Source organism: Zalophus californianus, chromosome 13, assembly GCF_009762305.2.
Source record: "Zalophus californianus isolate mZalCal1 chromosome 13, mZalCal1.pri.v2, whole genome shotgun sequence".
Classification (NCBI taxonomy): domain Eukaryota; kingdom Metazoa; phylum Chordata; class Mammalia; order Carnivora; family Otariidae; genus Zalophus; species Zalophus californianus.
The window spans coordinates 22,608,271-22,625,701 of record NC_045607.1 but is presented as its reverse complement, the minus strand read 5'-3'; the positions used below and the strand labels follow the sequence as shown (position 1 = coordinate 22,625,701).

The window sequence follows — 17,431 nt, the reverse complement described above, 5'->3', positions numbered from 1 at the left end:
CCTAGGCCAGTTTACATGCAAGAGCCACAGATGTTCTTTTCAAGATTAAGAATAATCTATTTTTTGTTTTTTTAGATAAAAAAAAATCCCTTTCAATGAGACTTCAAATTTATTAGGATGGCATAGTTAATCATCTCCTAAATCTTTAAGTCAATTGTAGTATACTTAAAAAAAATTTTTTCCTTTTAGCTTGTTTGCCTTCCAAGTGGCTCAAAGGTCTTCAACCATTTTGTGTTTCTAGTTATTTCAGTTATTTGTGAGATTTTTAAAAGCATTCTATTACTCATGGTTTTCTGCTCTCTTTTTCTGGTTTCAGGAATAGAATTCAGTGATTCATCATTTACATACAACACTCAGGGCTCATCATAACAAGTGCCCTCCTTAATGCCCATCACCCATCTAGCCCATTCTCCCCTAACCCCCTTTATCAACCCTGAATTTGTTCTCTATCTTTAACAGTCTCTTATGGTTTGTTTCTCTCTTTATTTTCACCCCCTCATATGTTCACCTGTTTTGTTTCTTAAATTCCACATATACTCATGGTTTTCTAATCATAAATAGTAATAAATAATTTGTGCAACTTTCCAGGAATAACAAAGAATTTCTTTTATCTGACAAATATTTATTGAGCTTCTGTCTCTAAGCCCTATTCTAGGGCATTTGTTTGTGGGGCTTACACTCTAGCAGGAGAAGACAATGAGCAAGAGAAGAAAAAAATGAGCATGAAGTTAAGGGAAATCAGGATTGCCAAGGATGGCTGATAAAGTTGTGATTTTAAAAATAGGGTGTTGAGGGTAGGCCTAATTAAGTTAAACATAATTTTACTGAATATTCTACACTTGATCTTTGAAATGTTATCTGGAATTGTAAACCAGGTTAGTATTATTCAACTGTGTTTTATTTGCCAATGATCAAATTTTAGACCATTATTTTTAGCTTTTACATTTGGTTACATAATCCTATATACAACTACCTGGTGTAGATCTCTGTTACTTATCCCTGATGCTTACTGTCATTCATATCAGAAAATCTTTCTTTTTCTTAAATTCTCAATTTTTATTCATTTCTTGTTCAGCTGGAGTAGGTGGTTTTTTTAGATTACATGTAAAAAACTTTTTACCATAATCTTATGTGTGTATGTGTGTGTTTCTGACTATTTAAGTCTTGTGTTACATTTAACTTTCCTGAAAATCTTATACACTCTAATTGTTTTTTGGCTGTGTTGTAATGAAGAACATAATTTTGTTCCTTTGGAGGGAATATTTTTTTCTTGCCAAATGGTTGGAGGATTATTTTTTCATCTTTGAGATTCAAAATATTTGTAAAATTCATCTGGGAGTAATTCTCTTTCCATTATTTTCTTTCCTACCAGTAATACAAAAATAATGGATAATGTGCCTTAATTATCAGGTGTACGTCCTTTTTGTCCTTAGAATGTTTTCTTTTAGTATATCTTTGAGTATTTTCCCTTTTTTTTTTTTATGTACTCTAGTTTTCTTATTGGGAAACATTATCTATACTCTGGATTTCTTGCCAGCTCTTCCCCCTCAGCTGTCTCCTCACACAACATTTTCACCCTTCCTTCTTTCTGTCTGCATTCAGTTCAGACTTGTCAAGTTTTCCCGTGATTTGTCCAATGTCTTGCAGTGCCACTTCTTTATGGTTTTTAATGACAATTTTAAGTCCTTTGGTGTCCCTTTCACTTCCTTGTGGACTTTGTTTTCTTCAGTTGCTACTATGTTCAAGTTAACTTAGTTTTCAGTTCATTTTCCATTTCATCCTGATTTTTTTCCCTGTGAAAAACTCTTCTATAGCAGTCATCTTTAATACATGTCAATGAAAACAAAGCAAAACAAACAAAAATTTTTCTCATATGTGCTTCTGCTTAGAGTAAAAAAATAACTTTCCAGGGTATTTGCTTCCTCCACATAATGTGGGCTACAGAATTTTTTTCACCTGCCCCATATTATTTTTGCACAGTTTAACAGTGCTGTCTGAATGTAGAAAATTGCCTTTGTGTGACCCAAGGGTGGGACCCAGGCATAAGAAGAAGCAAGCTAAGCAATATTCCTCTGGTTCTTCAAGTTCTCAGAATCCTTGAAAGCCCCACTGCTCTCCCTTCCATTACAGATACATCAAGAATTCTAAAACCTATTGTTGTTCTTATGACCACACTGTATCCTATCACATTCATACGCATGACCCTTTCATTCCACACATGTTCAGTTGGCCCATATTGACAGGTGGCTGCCCAGAAAAGTGGCAGTGTAAGCATGAGTATTTTTAAAAAGATACGACTGTGACATATATATGTCACAGTGCATACGCATACACACATACACATACACAATTTCCTCCTCTCTGAATCCTTTAGATACTGAAAGAGCAATATTGCTATTATCTCCAATTTCTTTAATAATCTTTAATTTCCTTCTATTTTTAATCCCAAATATTTTAATTTGGAGTTAACTGGTTTTTTCCTATATAGTCTATCTTATTCTCTATAGGATAAGCTTAAACAAATATTCATGTACAAAATTCTAATTAGTCCAACTAGTCTTTCTTCAGCCTCTTCACTGGTAATAAAACACATGGATGAACATAACATTTCATATTTAAATAGACTAAATTACTCTGGCTTTGTCAGATGGAAGCACACACAGCAATGGGATAGGAGGCAGCTTCTCCCCAAGGCTAGGGTGGGTAAGGACCCATATGCCTTCCTATAACCTGCCAGGAAGGTGGTGCTCTTCTGTTTTGGTGGATAAAGTATGAAGAGGTGTCAACTGTACCCCTCAGTCCCCGCCCATTAGCCCTGAGATTATAGGAAAATCTCTCAGGCTAGAAACTGATCAACAATGATCTAGGACTTTAATTATGTGTGTTTTTTAAACTCTATGTACCTTGTTTCTGTCCCTTTGTATTTATTTTAATATGAATTTGAGAGAATGCATATTAGGGATTCCTAAACTGTTACCTCTTGAACTTCAAAATTCTTTTCCCCCAGGAGCATTAACTATGCTTTCAAAACAAAACAAGATAGCATTTCATCTCAGGGATAACATGCTATCTTTCATAAGGTCTCACATTATTTACAATAAAAGGATCCTTCCAAAAACACTTTTGCAAGAACAATGTACTATGATGATGTTTTGAAAATATGGAATCTAGGCTCTGCCACAAATTTGGCCTTAAAATGCTATGATTCATCGAGTTTTGTTCTCCATAAAATATTTTAGAGAATATTGCCTGGCAGTAAAGGAGCTCTTCTGTGCAAAAGAGTGGCTGGCAATGGAAGAAGAGACTTACAGAGGACTCTACAGATCTGGGATGCACCTGCTTTCTGTGCCAGATTGCAACAAGCTCCCCAGCATGCACTGGGACCCCATGGCCTGCACCAGACTGCCATATTTAGGTAACAGAGTTCTCTCAAGACTTTAGAGATTAAGACAAATTTACTATTTTAAACTAAGTTGTGAACTTAAATCTCCCAATATTTCTAGGCATTTCTAATGTATTTTTTGAGTTCTGCCGTTTTTAGATATCTAATCACAGAATCCTCCTGTCTATCCTAATTGCACAAGTTAGCATTAGGGTTTAATTTCATTTGTTCAAAAAGAAATTAAGGAGCATTTTTAACTGCTGCTTAAGATCTTATTTTGTAAGGGGATCTTATGAGAGCTTGTAACATTTTTTGGAATGTGCAGAGAAATGGCTAAGAAACCTCATATTATGTCAGATGAGTGGAATAAAAGAATAAAGTCCCCCTTCTTAGCCAACAAAGCAGATTTCTAAGCATGCAAAAATAAGCCACATGGTTGAAAATGCTGATCTCACAAAACAAAGCTGAATCTCTGCATGCTGTTTAATGAACTTCATTTGGAAGGAACTATGTTGTTAGCCCTAACAGCTGGTTTAATTTCAATGACACCATCCTTTCTTATTTGAATGCAAAGAATGTTTTCCAGTTGTATACTGAAAAACTGAAAGAGAACTCGCATTTCTTAGCACTCTCTCACAGAATATGTGAGGTATCTGGATGCTCATTAAAAACAAATTTTTATCCTTTCCCCCTCAGATTATAAAAAGGAAAACTTAACAAGTAAGTAATTTTGTTTGTGCCCTTGAACCCTATGTGTATGTAATCGGATTCATGCATGCGTATTTACACTCATACTTCATGATGTCCAGAACAGAATGTACGGCCCCTCTCAAAGATTTTTTTGCTATGCTTACTGGTGTAAAACAAGAAGGAAGATCATCAGAAACCTCAGCTTACAGCACCCAATTAGGCCATGAAGAGCACCGTATTTACTGAATGATACAAATAATATCCCCTACCCCGAGGTTATAACTTGCTCGATCCTTTCTATGGCTACAAAATAAGCCAAACTGAAAATGTCACCTTTTGATTTTGCATTTTTTATTTTTATATCATCTAATTATTTACAGATGAAAACAAATATTTATTTCTTCATTGAGCCAATTCATGATCCTCATTTGTGACAACAGATCTTTCTTTTGGAAGATGGGTGTTTTTTTTAAGACAGCTAATTACCAGTATAAAGTTTACAGAGTCAAATCAAAACAGTTTTAAAACTGGGTGCCTCAAAATCCCTAGGAAAGAATTCAAGAAGGTTGCTTGGAAAGAGATGTCTTAGACACAAAGTTGTATCTGATGATGCTTTAACCTACCAGAACGCAGAAATCTTCAGAATGAAATTAGAAAAGTTTTCATTTTAATTAACTTCCTCTGATTTGAGTGTTCTAAGGCTTAAATCGTAATCATTTCCTGTGATCTATCTTCTGGGCCTAATTGCCTCTGCACCTGGCTAAGAGCCAGGCCTTGATTTTACCAGCTTCCTTCAAGGACTAAGACTTAAAGTATTAAAAGAAAAAATGCTACCGGTCCCATTTGAATGGCTCAGTGTTAATAAACAAGAGCAGTATGGAAACCCTAAAAATCTATTATTCTGGAAGCCTGTCAAATTGTTATTTCCAAATTGAAGGAATAAAAAGAAATGCTTCAATTCTTTGTCATATAAGCAGCTAAAGTTTAGTTTGATTGGACTTTTAACTGGTGACTGCGGTCTTTGTTATCCTTTGATTGTTTACTCATTCATCCATTCAGGCATTCATTCTACTCTGTGGAAGGTGCTGACCTTCAGTCCTAGACTACACAGGAACACACACATACACACACGCATAAAATCCATATTTTTGCCTCATATACTTATTCTAAAAAATTGTGAACAGCATAAATCAGCTACAGTAAGCCAATTTCCTACTCTTAAAAACCTAGTTTTATGAAATCTTTGGTACATGTAAGAAAATGAACAGCAAATGTCATCAACAGATCATTTCACTTGACCACGTAACGGGGAATGTCTGAAAGTGTGCTCCCTGGCTAAATGCAATTATTATTGAAGAAATTGGCTCGAGGCTTTCAGGTAGGTTGATAGTTAAGCAAAGAAGGCATCCTGATTAGGTAGAGTATCCCATATTTTGTGGAGTGTATAAAGCCCTCAAATATTTCTTGAAGAGTTACTTGATTTCGGAGTAAATGCTAAAGGTATCACCAGTTCACTTTGAAGTGTGATGGAAGATTTTTTTTTTTTTTTGCTTGAACACACAGAGTAGAATTTCAGTAGTTTTCATTTTTATAACTTTTTTTTTTCCTGAGGTGAAATATCTTTTTGAGCTTTCAATGTCTTTGTACTATTTACTTTGTCTCTTTAGCAGGCATTTCACTATTCCTGAATTCAATAGGGCTGTACACATTTTATGTTCTTCCTCAGCTGGGTTTGTAGGTGACAGAGCCCAGGTACCCCAACAGATCTTCAGATGAGCCTTCTTTCACCTGAATAGCTGAAAGCTATATTAGCTGGATACATTCTTGAGTGACATTCCTCTTCTCTCAGTAATCTACAGATGTCATTTCACTCCTTTCTAGCTTCTAGTTTTGAGAATGACTGGTCATCTGGTATGAGTCTGGTTACTTTTTCCTATAAGCAATTTGCTGCTTCTGTTTAGAAAGAAACTTTGAGATTTTTCTCTTTATTCTTGTTACCTGCATGGTGGAAATCCTATATAATGGTATGTTACTGAACATCTCTTTCCAACTCTGGAAAGTCCAGTATTCAGGACTTTGTCCTGGTAGCGTGAAATCAGCAAGGGAAGTCAGGCTGCAGGCAGGCAGATGATCTTTCTGAAGGCAAAAAGCTGATCATGCTACTCCACCGATGCTAATCCCACTGATGATTCTCTCCATTTACTGCAGGGCAAAGTCCAAATTATCTACCTTGGCATGCAAGGCCTTTTATGACCCAGACCCTATATCTGCAGCCCTACCTATACACAGTCCCCCAGTCAACAAGGAAACTTTTAGGTGCACCTTTAGGAAAGCACCACAACTGCTTGGTTTGGACCTGAGATATGCTATTCCTTCTTTGTGGAATACTACCTCCCTCCCTGCCCCCCTCTCCTCCTGCTCCACCCACACACATACACCTTCAACTGGTTATTCCCTATTCAACCTTTACACTTAACTTAAAATTATTCACTTTAGAAAACCTACCTAGTATGCCTAGACCTGGAGTTGAGTTGCCCCTGGATGTTCACAAGCTTATCAGTCTTATAACACTTCTTACATTCTATTATAATTATTGATTTACTAATTGTTTCCCAGCTAAATACTTGAACACAAAGACTTACCATGTCCACCACAGTATTCTTGATACCCAACATCAATGTTAACTTAGTGAATACATTAATGTATGGATGAATGAGTGAATAAAAATCCCCCTGATGTTCAAAGGGAAAGGGTAGAAATAAAATTGATGAGAGAAGAAAAAGACAAAAAGAAGTTCCAGGTTGGTAATATGGATCCAAAGAGATAATCGATGTCACTCTAGGGAAGGCCACGGCAAACATATCAGAAGGAATAAACAAGGAATAACAAAACTATCCAGAAAGGAAGATATAATTAAATCCACAAAGCAAAATTATTATTCAAACAATGCCAATTTTTGATTTTAAAAATAAATCTTACTAAGTCATCATGCATTATTCTCTTAAAATGTCTGATATATTTTTTAAAAGATTTACTTATTTATTTTGGTGGGGGGAAGCGGGAAAAGGAGAGAGAGAATCCCAAGCAGACCTCCTGCTGAGCGTGGCGCCTTATGCGGGGCTTGATCTCACGACCCCGAGATCACAACCTGAGCCGAAATCAAGTCGGACGCTTAACCCACTGAGCCACCCAGGCATCCCATGTCCGATATTTTTGACAAAAAATTACCCTTATATTTACTAATGAGATTACACTACCAATTTTACAAGTTACATTACATTCCCTCACGTGTTAAATATGGTTTGAATTGCCCTCTAAAATCCAGGTACAAAAATAGTCACCTCTTCCTGTCTTTCAATGCTTGCTCCTACTTTATTATTAGCAGGAAGTTTAGCTTTGCAATTTAAGCCCCCCTCCCCACCCATCTTGGATTGATTATTTAAAAAAAAACAAAAACCTTCAGATGACTCAGTCCAAAGAAAGTCAGTTCAGCTTTAAAGCCAATCATAAAGGAATCTAGGAAGTCAAAGTCCACTGTTGCTGTGATACCTGATGAGAAATACTGTCATTGCTCCTGCAAGAATGCACTGATGAGCCATTCTTCCAGTTCCAGTGCCTGAGCTGATGGTCTTCCTGCTACAGCAGTGACCAAACTTGGTCTCCATGAGCTCTAAAACCATTTGCTAGCCATTGGTGCTCAGGCCATAGAAGCTGTGTCCACTCCTACATTAAAAAATCATCCATGGGCACCCCTTGTAATCTCTGCCCACTTGTCATCACTTTTATAAGTGTCCTATTTCAAATGGCTTTAGCCATCTACTGCAATAAAAGTTTTCTTTTGACTTTGTGATGTGCTACATTAATATATTTCCTTATATCAAACACATAATTCTTTTACTATATTGCAGCCAATTGCTAACATTTCATTTAGGGTTTCTAAAATCTATGTTCCTTAATCTATGTATGCACTTTTCTTTTGTGCTAACGTTGCCAGGCTGTGATGTTAGTATTATAATAACTTTCTAAAATAATTTGATAGATTTTTCTTATATTGGAACATTTTATAAAATCAGGAAATTTTATCTCTTCCAAGACCAAAAGAATGTATCCATAATTCTACAATGACTTTTAAATTTCCAGGTTATGACTACTTTCTGATTTTTCAAATTTGGTAAATGGTCCTAACATTTTTCTAAAGATTTAAAAAATTGTAACTGCATAATTACATATTATTGCATTTTTATTTCAATCTACTGTCATAACTCCTTTACCATTCCTAATTTTGTATGTTTGTGCCTTTCTTGTCTTTTAAAAATTAAAATTCCACTGATTAGACTACTTTATAAATGTTAAGACCAACTATTGACCTATTTTTAAATTCTACCATTTGTGGTATGTGTATTCTAACTTATTAATTTTTGCTTGTACATGGTTGTTACTTTATCAGCTATTTTTCTCTGTTTTCTGTAGTTTTTGTTTCTTTTCTGAAGTCTTGAGTTAAATGTCTAGCTCATTCACTTTTCCTTTTTATCTAATGGAGAGAGATAACTCTATGAGTTTACCACCATGCACGGCTTTGGCCAAAGCTCATATACTCTATCAGGAAGTTGTTTTCTAATTTGTCTCTATGGCTACTTTTCACTCTTTAAGTGAAAAGTTATTGAATTTTTTTTTAGACGTCCTATCAGATTTTACTTAGTCTATTGTTAATTGCATTTTAGTCAGAATAAATCCGCATAATTTCTGCTTTTGAAATTTGAGATTTATTTTTGTGGCCTGACAAAAGATCATGTCTGTCAGTATTCCGCAAATATTTGAAAACAGGGTTTATTCTCTCCATGTAAGGTACAAAGTACACTGTTTGCTATCAGAACATTCTTCTCAATTATATTATTAAGATACTCTGTATCCATGTTTTTGTCTTTACTCAGTCAACTAAAAGAATATAAAATATAAATTAATAAGTTTGTTTTAATAGATACACAGAGGACTTTGCACTCTACAGAGTGATATGAACATGGCATCTTTTGGTTTCCAGGGTAATGCAGATTTTGCCTTGTTTTCATATTGCGCTGACCTTTCTAATAGGAGTTTGACGGGAGCGCAATTTTTGGATGAACTAACTTCTCATTTGTGTCCTTATATTTCCACTCTTCATCTTCTTCTATTATTTTTGTTTTCTTTGTAAATCAACAGTAAATGTGTATAAAAGCTCAGCTTTTGACGATCCTGACCTCAAATACAATTTCATGAAATTATTTCATTTAATAACTTACTTAGGTCCACAACTGTCAGGTCATAAACAACATGATGCAGTGTAAAGAGCACTAGCCCAGGATCTGCCTTTGTCTTGGAAGAAATAGTTCCTTTCCCTGGGTCTCGTCTTTAAAATTCTGTGATTCTGTAAATTGGATTGACTTACAACTGGATCTCTGGATTCTTACACTTGGACTTTATAGATACATAACCAGGGAGAACCTGATCCATGAAACCATATTCTTAAAATTAAATTTAGTTTACTAAAATTATTTGACTTCAGTGAAGATTGCTTGAATGCAAAGATTGCTTCTTAAACGTTTAAGAATGAATGAAAAGAATTTTGTTTACTTACAGCATTCCCACCCATGACATCCTCAAAGCCGAGCGTGGACATTCCAGACTTGCCTTCCTCTTCCTCTTCCTCCTTCTCTGTCTCACCTGCATACTCCATGACTGTGATAATCTCCATCATGTCCAGCTTTGCCATATTTGTGCTTCTTACGGTCACTACTCTTTATTGCTGCCGAAGACGAAAACAATGGAAAAATAAGAAAAGGTGAGATTCTAATTTAAGCTAACCACATGTAGTAATATTTTAAAACTTACAAGTTTAATACTGGAATTGGGGACAGGAGGAGGGATATATGTAACACTGCCAGTCTCTTTACGACATCCATTGCCTTGCTTTTAAGATGAAGCACCCCACCATGATCTTTAAAAATATCAGTAACTTTTTGGATAAAGTTAGGGATCACATGTTCTAAGGTTAATTTCTCACAGCAGATAGGATCTAAACAATAATTTGGAAGAATTTGGCTATCCCTGCTCCCCATCTGCCCCCAGCCCCAGCCCCATTGCCATGTCAGATTGGATAGTGACAAAATTCCTAAGAAAAGGCACCTTTTGACTCCCAGACCCAAGAAAATATTTCTTGCTCTAAAACTGAAGGATCTTCAGCTGCCTTAGTATAATTTGTTTTGTTTCCTCCTAACATCGTATCTCCTTAAAACCCAAGCCCGAGTACAAAGATCTCACCTGATCCTGAGCTTACCATTGGTCTTCCCTGTCTTCCCTACAGAGAATCTGCGGCGGTAACCCTCACTACTCTTCCTTCTGAGCTCTTGCTAGACAGACTTCATCCCAACCCCATGTACCAGAGGATGCCACTTCTTCTGAATCCCAAATTGCTCAGCCTGGAGTATCCAAGGAATAACATTGAATATGTGAGAGATATTGGAGAGGGAGCATTTGGAAGGGTCTTTCAAGCAAGGTAAAGTTACCCATGTGAAAAATCTTTCCACGGAAATATGTTGTATCTGGAAAGTTACCAGACCACTACCTTGATGCCTGGGCTGTATGTGTGATAATTATTATCAAATAATTTTTCACATCATTAACCTCATTTTACTGAGGACTGTACCTTGAATCTTAATAGTTTTTCCTCTCTGCTGAAAAATAGGGCTGGGTAGAAGGATAGAATCTTCATTTATGTAGTGTTCAAATTATGAGCAATTAGCAAAGTTTAATTATATTTCCTTTTCAGAAAATAATTTTATCGTACATTTTAATAATTTCTTACACTGTTTTTAGTAAATAATTTTAAAATTTATTTCTCTTCCATTTTCTTTTGCTGTATTCTCCACTTTGTTTAAAATTTACTTTGAACTAGTATTTCCATTTAAGAATTCAGAGCCTGACGTGTAGATATTAAATAGATGTCCATGGAATGGCAAAGCCGAAAAGGGGAAAAACAATGCAAAAATGACAGAAAACAATGAGCTCAAGGAAAGAGTATGTGTAAGGGCCGATGCTAGCCCATTTATTGTGTCTGTGTGAATTGGAAGAAAATACCCTTTCTGCATGGATGTGGCTCACAGACACACAGCGGGGCCGGAGAACGTGGACTTGGTTTTAATCACCAATTGTCATTTTTGTCCTGGTGTTCTTGGGCAAGACACAACCTAACTGCCACTCATAGTGGCCCTGCTATGCAGGTTACATGATTAATGAAAATCTCACACAAATACTTATGGAGAACCAAAAATATGCAAGGCATCATTTTAGCTTCGGAAGGACATAAAAATGAGTAAGCTATGGTCCCTGCCTTCCAGGAATTTAGATTCTGGCCAGGGATCAAAGGTTTAGGGCCGTAATGACAATCTCATTGGATCTGTGTACTTTAGAATTCCTGACATTTACAGATAATGCATTTTTCAAACAACCTGTGTTGAAAATAGTCCCAGTGATTTTTATTAATTGGCATCCAGAAGTTTTTAGTACAATCGACTACTGGCATCTTTCTTTGATTCTGTGGCTCTAGGAAAGGTTGCAGAAGTGGAGGGAATATATATGAATGTGGGTAGACGAATGTGGATACATATCATGTTCCTGATCGTTGATTTCTTCCTAAATAAATGTATCTCTCAGGGCTCCAGGCTTACTTCCCTATGAACCTTTCACAATGGTGGCAGTGAAGATGCTCAAAGAAGAAGCCTCAGCAGACATGCAAGCAGACTTTCAGAGGGAGGCAGCCCTCATGGCAGAGTTTGATAACCCTAACATTGTGAAACTCTTAGGTATGAAAATAGAAATGAAGAAATGTATTGCATTTATTGCAATTATTTACATTTATTGCAAAACGGAGGCTCCCCAAGTTTTCCTTCTTTATCCTGCACTTGTGCCTTTTCCTTTACTTCTTCATCAGAGAGACATCTCTGTTCCTTCCCATATAATATTTTCTGCCGAGGGAGCAGAACATTGTATTAAATTACCTCAGTTCAAAAAATTGTTTTTTTTAATTGCTCAGAAAGATATGTTGTCATTTCTTTAATTTTCTCTCTAGAACCTACAAATATACTGATTGCTAAATCCCTGGGATTAAAAACCAGCCCCAAAATAAAAAAGCTAAGATAATAGTATTCATTACTTCTCTTCCTTTTTGAACAGAGACTTCTAATTTTTGCCTGAAAAAAGAATCCTAGATCTCATAACCTATTTTTACAGTGATGTGAAGTTGTGCCCAAATGATCTAATATTTCAAAGTGTTCTATTTCCCTCTCACATACAGCAAGAATTTAAGATTTGCAAATGTCATCCTGGCACTAAATCTGAGACTCTATTTATATGAACATTTTTTTTTCTCTCTAGAACGAACATTGTAAAACCTGTATTTTGAAATGTTTCACTGAGTACCTCACCTAAGATTTTGGACTGTTTTTGCCATCCTTTCCAAATTTCATACAACACCTTCCTTATCACCCTACTCCACAGAAGTAGCAGAAACACAACATTACATGCTCAAAGCAAGCATTCATTCCTAAGTTCACTCACCAAACACGTACCGAGCACTTGCTGTACCAGACACCTGGTAGGTGTGTGGGATTTAAAAAAAGAATAAGCCATGATTTCTGCTTTCAAAGTGCTAACATGTTGGAGGAGAAACCTCAAATAGATGATTGTCACGGGATGGCAGGTCCCAGGCCAACAGAAGGAACATGATGGGTAGTGCTGGGAGACCAGGCATTCTAGCGGGAGTGACAGGTAAGCCGAATCTTAAAAGGAAAATGGGAGATGTTGACGCAGACAAATGGGGTCAGCGTTGGACTGTGATGCTGTCCACAGAAAGCCAGGGCCCCCTGTTTTCCGGTCTTGGTCCTTGGCTTGTTAGGCACAGTAGACACCCCGCCTAACAAGGCCCGTGATTTCGGTTGCAGGCGTGTGTGCAGTCGGGAAACCCATGTGCCTGCTCTTCGAATACATGGCCTATGGCGACCTCAACGAGTTCCTCCGCAGCATGGCCCCGCAGAGTGGATGCAGCCTCAGTCACGGCGACCAGTCCGGGAGGGCCCAGGCGTCCAGCCCTGCCCCGCCGCCCCTCTCCTGCGCCGAGCAGCTCTGCATCGCCAGGCAGGTGGCCGCCGGCATGGCTTACCTCTCGGAGCGCAAGTTTGTGCACCGGGATCTGGCCACCCGGAACTGCCTGGTGGGCGAGAACATGGTGGTGAAAATCGCCGACTTCGGCCTCTCCAGGAACATCTACTCAGCGGACTACTACAAAGCCAACGAAAACGACGCCATCCCCATCCGCTGGATGCCCCCCGAGTCCATTTTCTACAACCGCTACACCACCGAGTCGGATGTGTGGGCCTACGGCGTGGTGCTGTGGGAGATCTTCTCGTACGGCCTGCAGCCCTACTACGGCATGGCCCACGAGGAGGTCATCTACTACGTGCGCGACGGCCACATCCTCGCCTGCCCCGAGGACTGCCCCCTGGAGTTGTACAACCTGATGCGCCTGTGCTGGAGCAAGCTGCCCGCCGACAGGCCCAGCTTCGCCAGCATTCACCGCATCCTGCAACGGATGTGCGACAGGGCGGAGGGGACGGTGAGCGTCTGAGGGCGCACGGCTGCCCAGGGAAACGCGGGGGTCCCCTCTCGGCCTCTGAGAGGCCGCCGCCCGGGGCCCCAGACCGGAAGGAAGGCTGGCGGACGCCAGGAGCATGAGCGGTCTGTGTCTCGGCCAGAACCAAGCCCGCGCAGAACTCACGCGGGAGCCCCACCCATCCGGAGCCCACCATTGCAAAGGCCGCCTAAGCTTCGTGTACAGAAGATAATGGCACCCTCTTCGGTCCCTGAATTAGCTGGCGGCAGAGTTAGACTATGCTGCATTAAATTTTAATATGAAATGTGATACAGAGCTTCATTTTTAATAGCGTTAATTCCTGTCCATTATGAAAGTATCTTCCTGGAAGACATTCGGGTCAACTACAGAACGCTAAGAAGGAAAAACTATTCATTGTCTCCCCACCGAAAGATGGGTGCTGGTGTTTGTTTTTCTTATTGAATTTCTTTCTCGCATTGATGCCTAATTTTATATTTGTAATCCACACAGTTGTGGTTATACTTTATTGAGAGAGGGCTTCTAAGGAATAAAATGACAAATTAGTAAGGCTGTATTCTGATTGTGATTTTTAGTTTCCTTTTCTGTCTCTGTGCTGCTTCTCTTGTGGAAGTTTTCCCTTTGTGTGCCCTTGTCATAAACTTCATCTGCTTATTTTATTCCTACAGTTTTTCTGAAAAAAACTTTCATTAATTTACCTTTTTCTTTGAAATTTTTATTGGTATCTTTTCCTTTGCTTTAATTTTAATAACTTTCCAGGACTTTGTCTTTTTTTGGTTATCTATTTTTTTTCTTTTTATGTCACATATACAACAAATACCCTGACAGACATAACTTTTAAAGTAACACTGTAGAATGTATGTAACTTTTGCAAAGTAATACCATTTTCTTCTGTACTGGCTTCTGAAGCTATGCATTTCAAATTTGTCATCCATTAATTTATTGCCACAGACTATTAAATCCCTTAAACCATAGTTTATGAGATGTCACAAGATGGTCTTGTGGCTCTGAGTTGTTTAAAACTTGATGTTTTTGTGCATTCTGACATTTTTTTTCCTGCTAGAAACCAATACCATAGGCAGTAGAACTAATATAGTGTTATTTATCAACTTTTTGCAGGACTACTAACCCAATCTTGTTACATTTTGATTCTGGAAACCAACCAACCCACCAAGCAACTTCCAGAACTCAGATCCCTGGTGCACAGATTTTTCAGAGGACCTGCCACATGATACATCTTTTTCTAAGGTCAACGTGAATAATATGAATTTATTTCTGAAATGGTATGAACCCAAATTCTCCCGAAAAACAAATAAACAGGGAAGAGAAAATAACAATCTACTGTAGACCAACTTATTTTAATTCAAACTAATTGGTAGTTAGGACATGGAGAAATGGTCTGAATTCTTAAAAGCAGATTTTCAACTGTCTGCTGGAAGAATCCACCTGAAATCTCCAAATCTGCCTCCATGCAACAACTTGTCCTCTTTACTGGAAAACCTGCCATTTCTTGTTCATAGTCCCTCGGGCAACCAAGACAAAAACATAGAAATTACCCTGGACTTTGCCCTCTTCTTCACCCCTGACATTCTATCAGTTTTACTTTCTAAAACCCTCCTGCTCATGTCCGTTGCCTTTCGATCCAACTGCCCATTACTCAGACTCTATCACAACCTTCCTTCCATTTCAGTCCCAAGCAGATTCCAGATTCCATGGCTATGACAACAGGAGGACATACTTATTCAGAGTTCCCATTCATCAATAGAGAAGTCATAATTCAGGATTGAGACGCAGAGAGGTGCTTTGGATCAAAGTCAGGATTGTAATTCCAAAATTAAGACAGTCATCCAAAGGGCTAGTTGAAGAATAAGGTTGTAGCCTGTGTCCAAAACAAAAGGCCAGGAGGCCAGTAAAGCAGAAAAGCTGGAGAGGGCTAGCATCCCGTGTGGATCTTTCGTGTAGTTATCCATGGCATCTTTGACCTGGTTCAGACATGCGTGTCATATATGCTCTGCAAACTTCCAAGATGTCTTCAGGTTTCTTCAGCTGAGAAAGTTTTATTATAAAAGAAAGACATGGAAATCAAGCCAACCAGAAAAGCCAGCCCACAGAAAATCGGGGTCGGGACAGGTACTCAGTACCCAGCGTGTGGCTTGTGATGCAGGAGTCATGTTGCCCCTCAAACCGGGTGTCTGTAGCCTGGTTCTAACGTCTGCCACTTTGAGCTCTTTTCTGTTTCCCTCCCTACTGCTGAATCACTGCCCTTACTTTCCTGTCTCTTCCTCATGGCTTCTACAGCCTCATGGATTCCCTGTCTGTGTTTTTAGGCTCTGACAGTCAAGATCCCAAAGCAAACAAATCATAAAGATATCAGGAAATACAGTGAGTGAATGAGTAAGCAAGTAAATATGATGGAAACCCTTCAATTCTATTAAATACTTAAAGTAACTGAAAACTAAAATAAGCAGAAATCCCCTTATAATAATGGTAATCATAAAAATAATACTCTCAGCTAGCATTTACTGAATGCTTACCATATACATTCTAAGGCCTCTAAATATATTATCTTTAATTGTACACTATCCCTGCGATGTCTGTACTATCGTTATGCCCATTTTGAGGTGAGGAAACAGGCAAAGAGAGATTGCATAACGGACCCAAGCACACAAAGCAACAGAGCCTAGTGTATGACCAAAAGAGGCTGAGCTCTCAATCACCATACTGTGGTGTTTCCAATGATTGTAGAGGGAACAACTGAATCTTGATGACTCTATGGAGGTGATATGTAATTCGCATGGAGCTTCAAAGCACACACTATATACCCCTTATGCTATTAATTTCCTCTCCAAGTCTTGAATAGCAAAAAAAGTATATTTTGGCATCGTTGATTTAATCAAAAGGTCAAATAAATGGCAGGTTTTATTTTTTTGTTAGTTCTAAGTACATTTTCATGTCATGTAAGGTTATTTGCTCTGTGCTCATGTTAAGGTTCTGTATCTCAGGAACACAGACCCATTACGTACCAGCACTGTTTTCTTTGTTAAATGTAGATCTTTCCCATTGTAAAATCACTGTATAAATTCATAAGGAGAGACAAGGGAGAGACACAGCATCATTGTTACCAAGTGTTGGAACAAGCACCAACAAGCCATCTTAAGTGGTTGAGTATCAGATGTGACAAGAGCACCAGGGTGTTGCAGGTGGCACCAAAAAAACACATTCCCTGGTTTGTGAAGAAGCAGAAAAAGAACACTTCTTTCCACTTTCTTTTCGCCATATATTATAAACTGTTACATGTCATTAACCTTTCTTCTAAAAGTCCAATTTAATTTCTGAATAATATTCCAATTTATGGATATACCATAATTTAGTTAATTTATTTTTGAACATTTGAGTCTTTTCTAATTTTCACTATTACAAACAATATTGTAATGGTCATCCTTATTTGCACATGTCCATAATTATCTCTTTATGGAAACTCTGAGAAAGGGAATGTCTGGGCCAAATGGCATGCACAACATTAAGGCTTTTGTTATGTATTATCATATTCTCTAGAAATATTGTTCCCATCTGCATTGTACAAATGATCTCATAGCCCTAAACATTTGCTGTCACAGAGAATTCTCTATTTTTTAGAAGACTTTTCTGTTTGGTGATAGAAAAAGATTATCTCATTTTTATTTTTTAAATTACTAGTGTGG

At 38.0% G+C, this 17,431-nt stretch overlaps 1 protein-coding gene across 5 annotated transcripts in view; it reads left to right on the top strand.

Moving 5' to 3' along the window:
- MUSK (muscle associated receptor tyrosine kinase) overlaps positions 1-13,727 on the top strand; it is a 94,891-nt gene extending 81,164 nt beyond the window's left edge. For 4 of the 5 annotated variants that reach the window (XM_027615330.1, XM_035723595.1, XM_027615331.1 and 1 more), the window contains 5 exons: positions 3,240-3,415; positions 9,686-9,887; positions 10,410-10,601; positions 11,759-11,907; positions 13,045-13,727. In XM_027615330.1, coding sequence (XP_027471131.1) covers positions 3,240-3,415; positions 9,686-9,887; positions 10,410-10,601; positions 11,759-11,907; positions 13,045-13,727 — 1,402 coding nt within the window. Of the gene's footprint in view, positions 1-3,239; positions 3,416-4,078; positions 4,103-9,685; positions 9,888-10,409; positions 10,602-11,758; positions 11,908-13,044 lie in introns of all 5 variants that reach the window. The other variant, XM_027615329.1, reaches the window with a different exon arrangement.
- Positions 13,728-17,431: the final 3,704 nt, after the last annotated feature.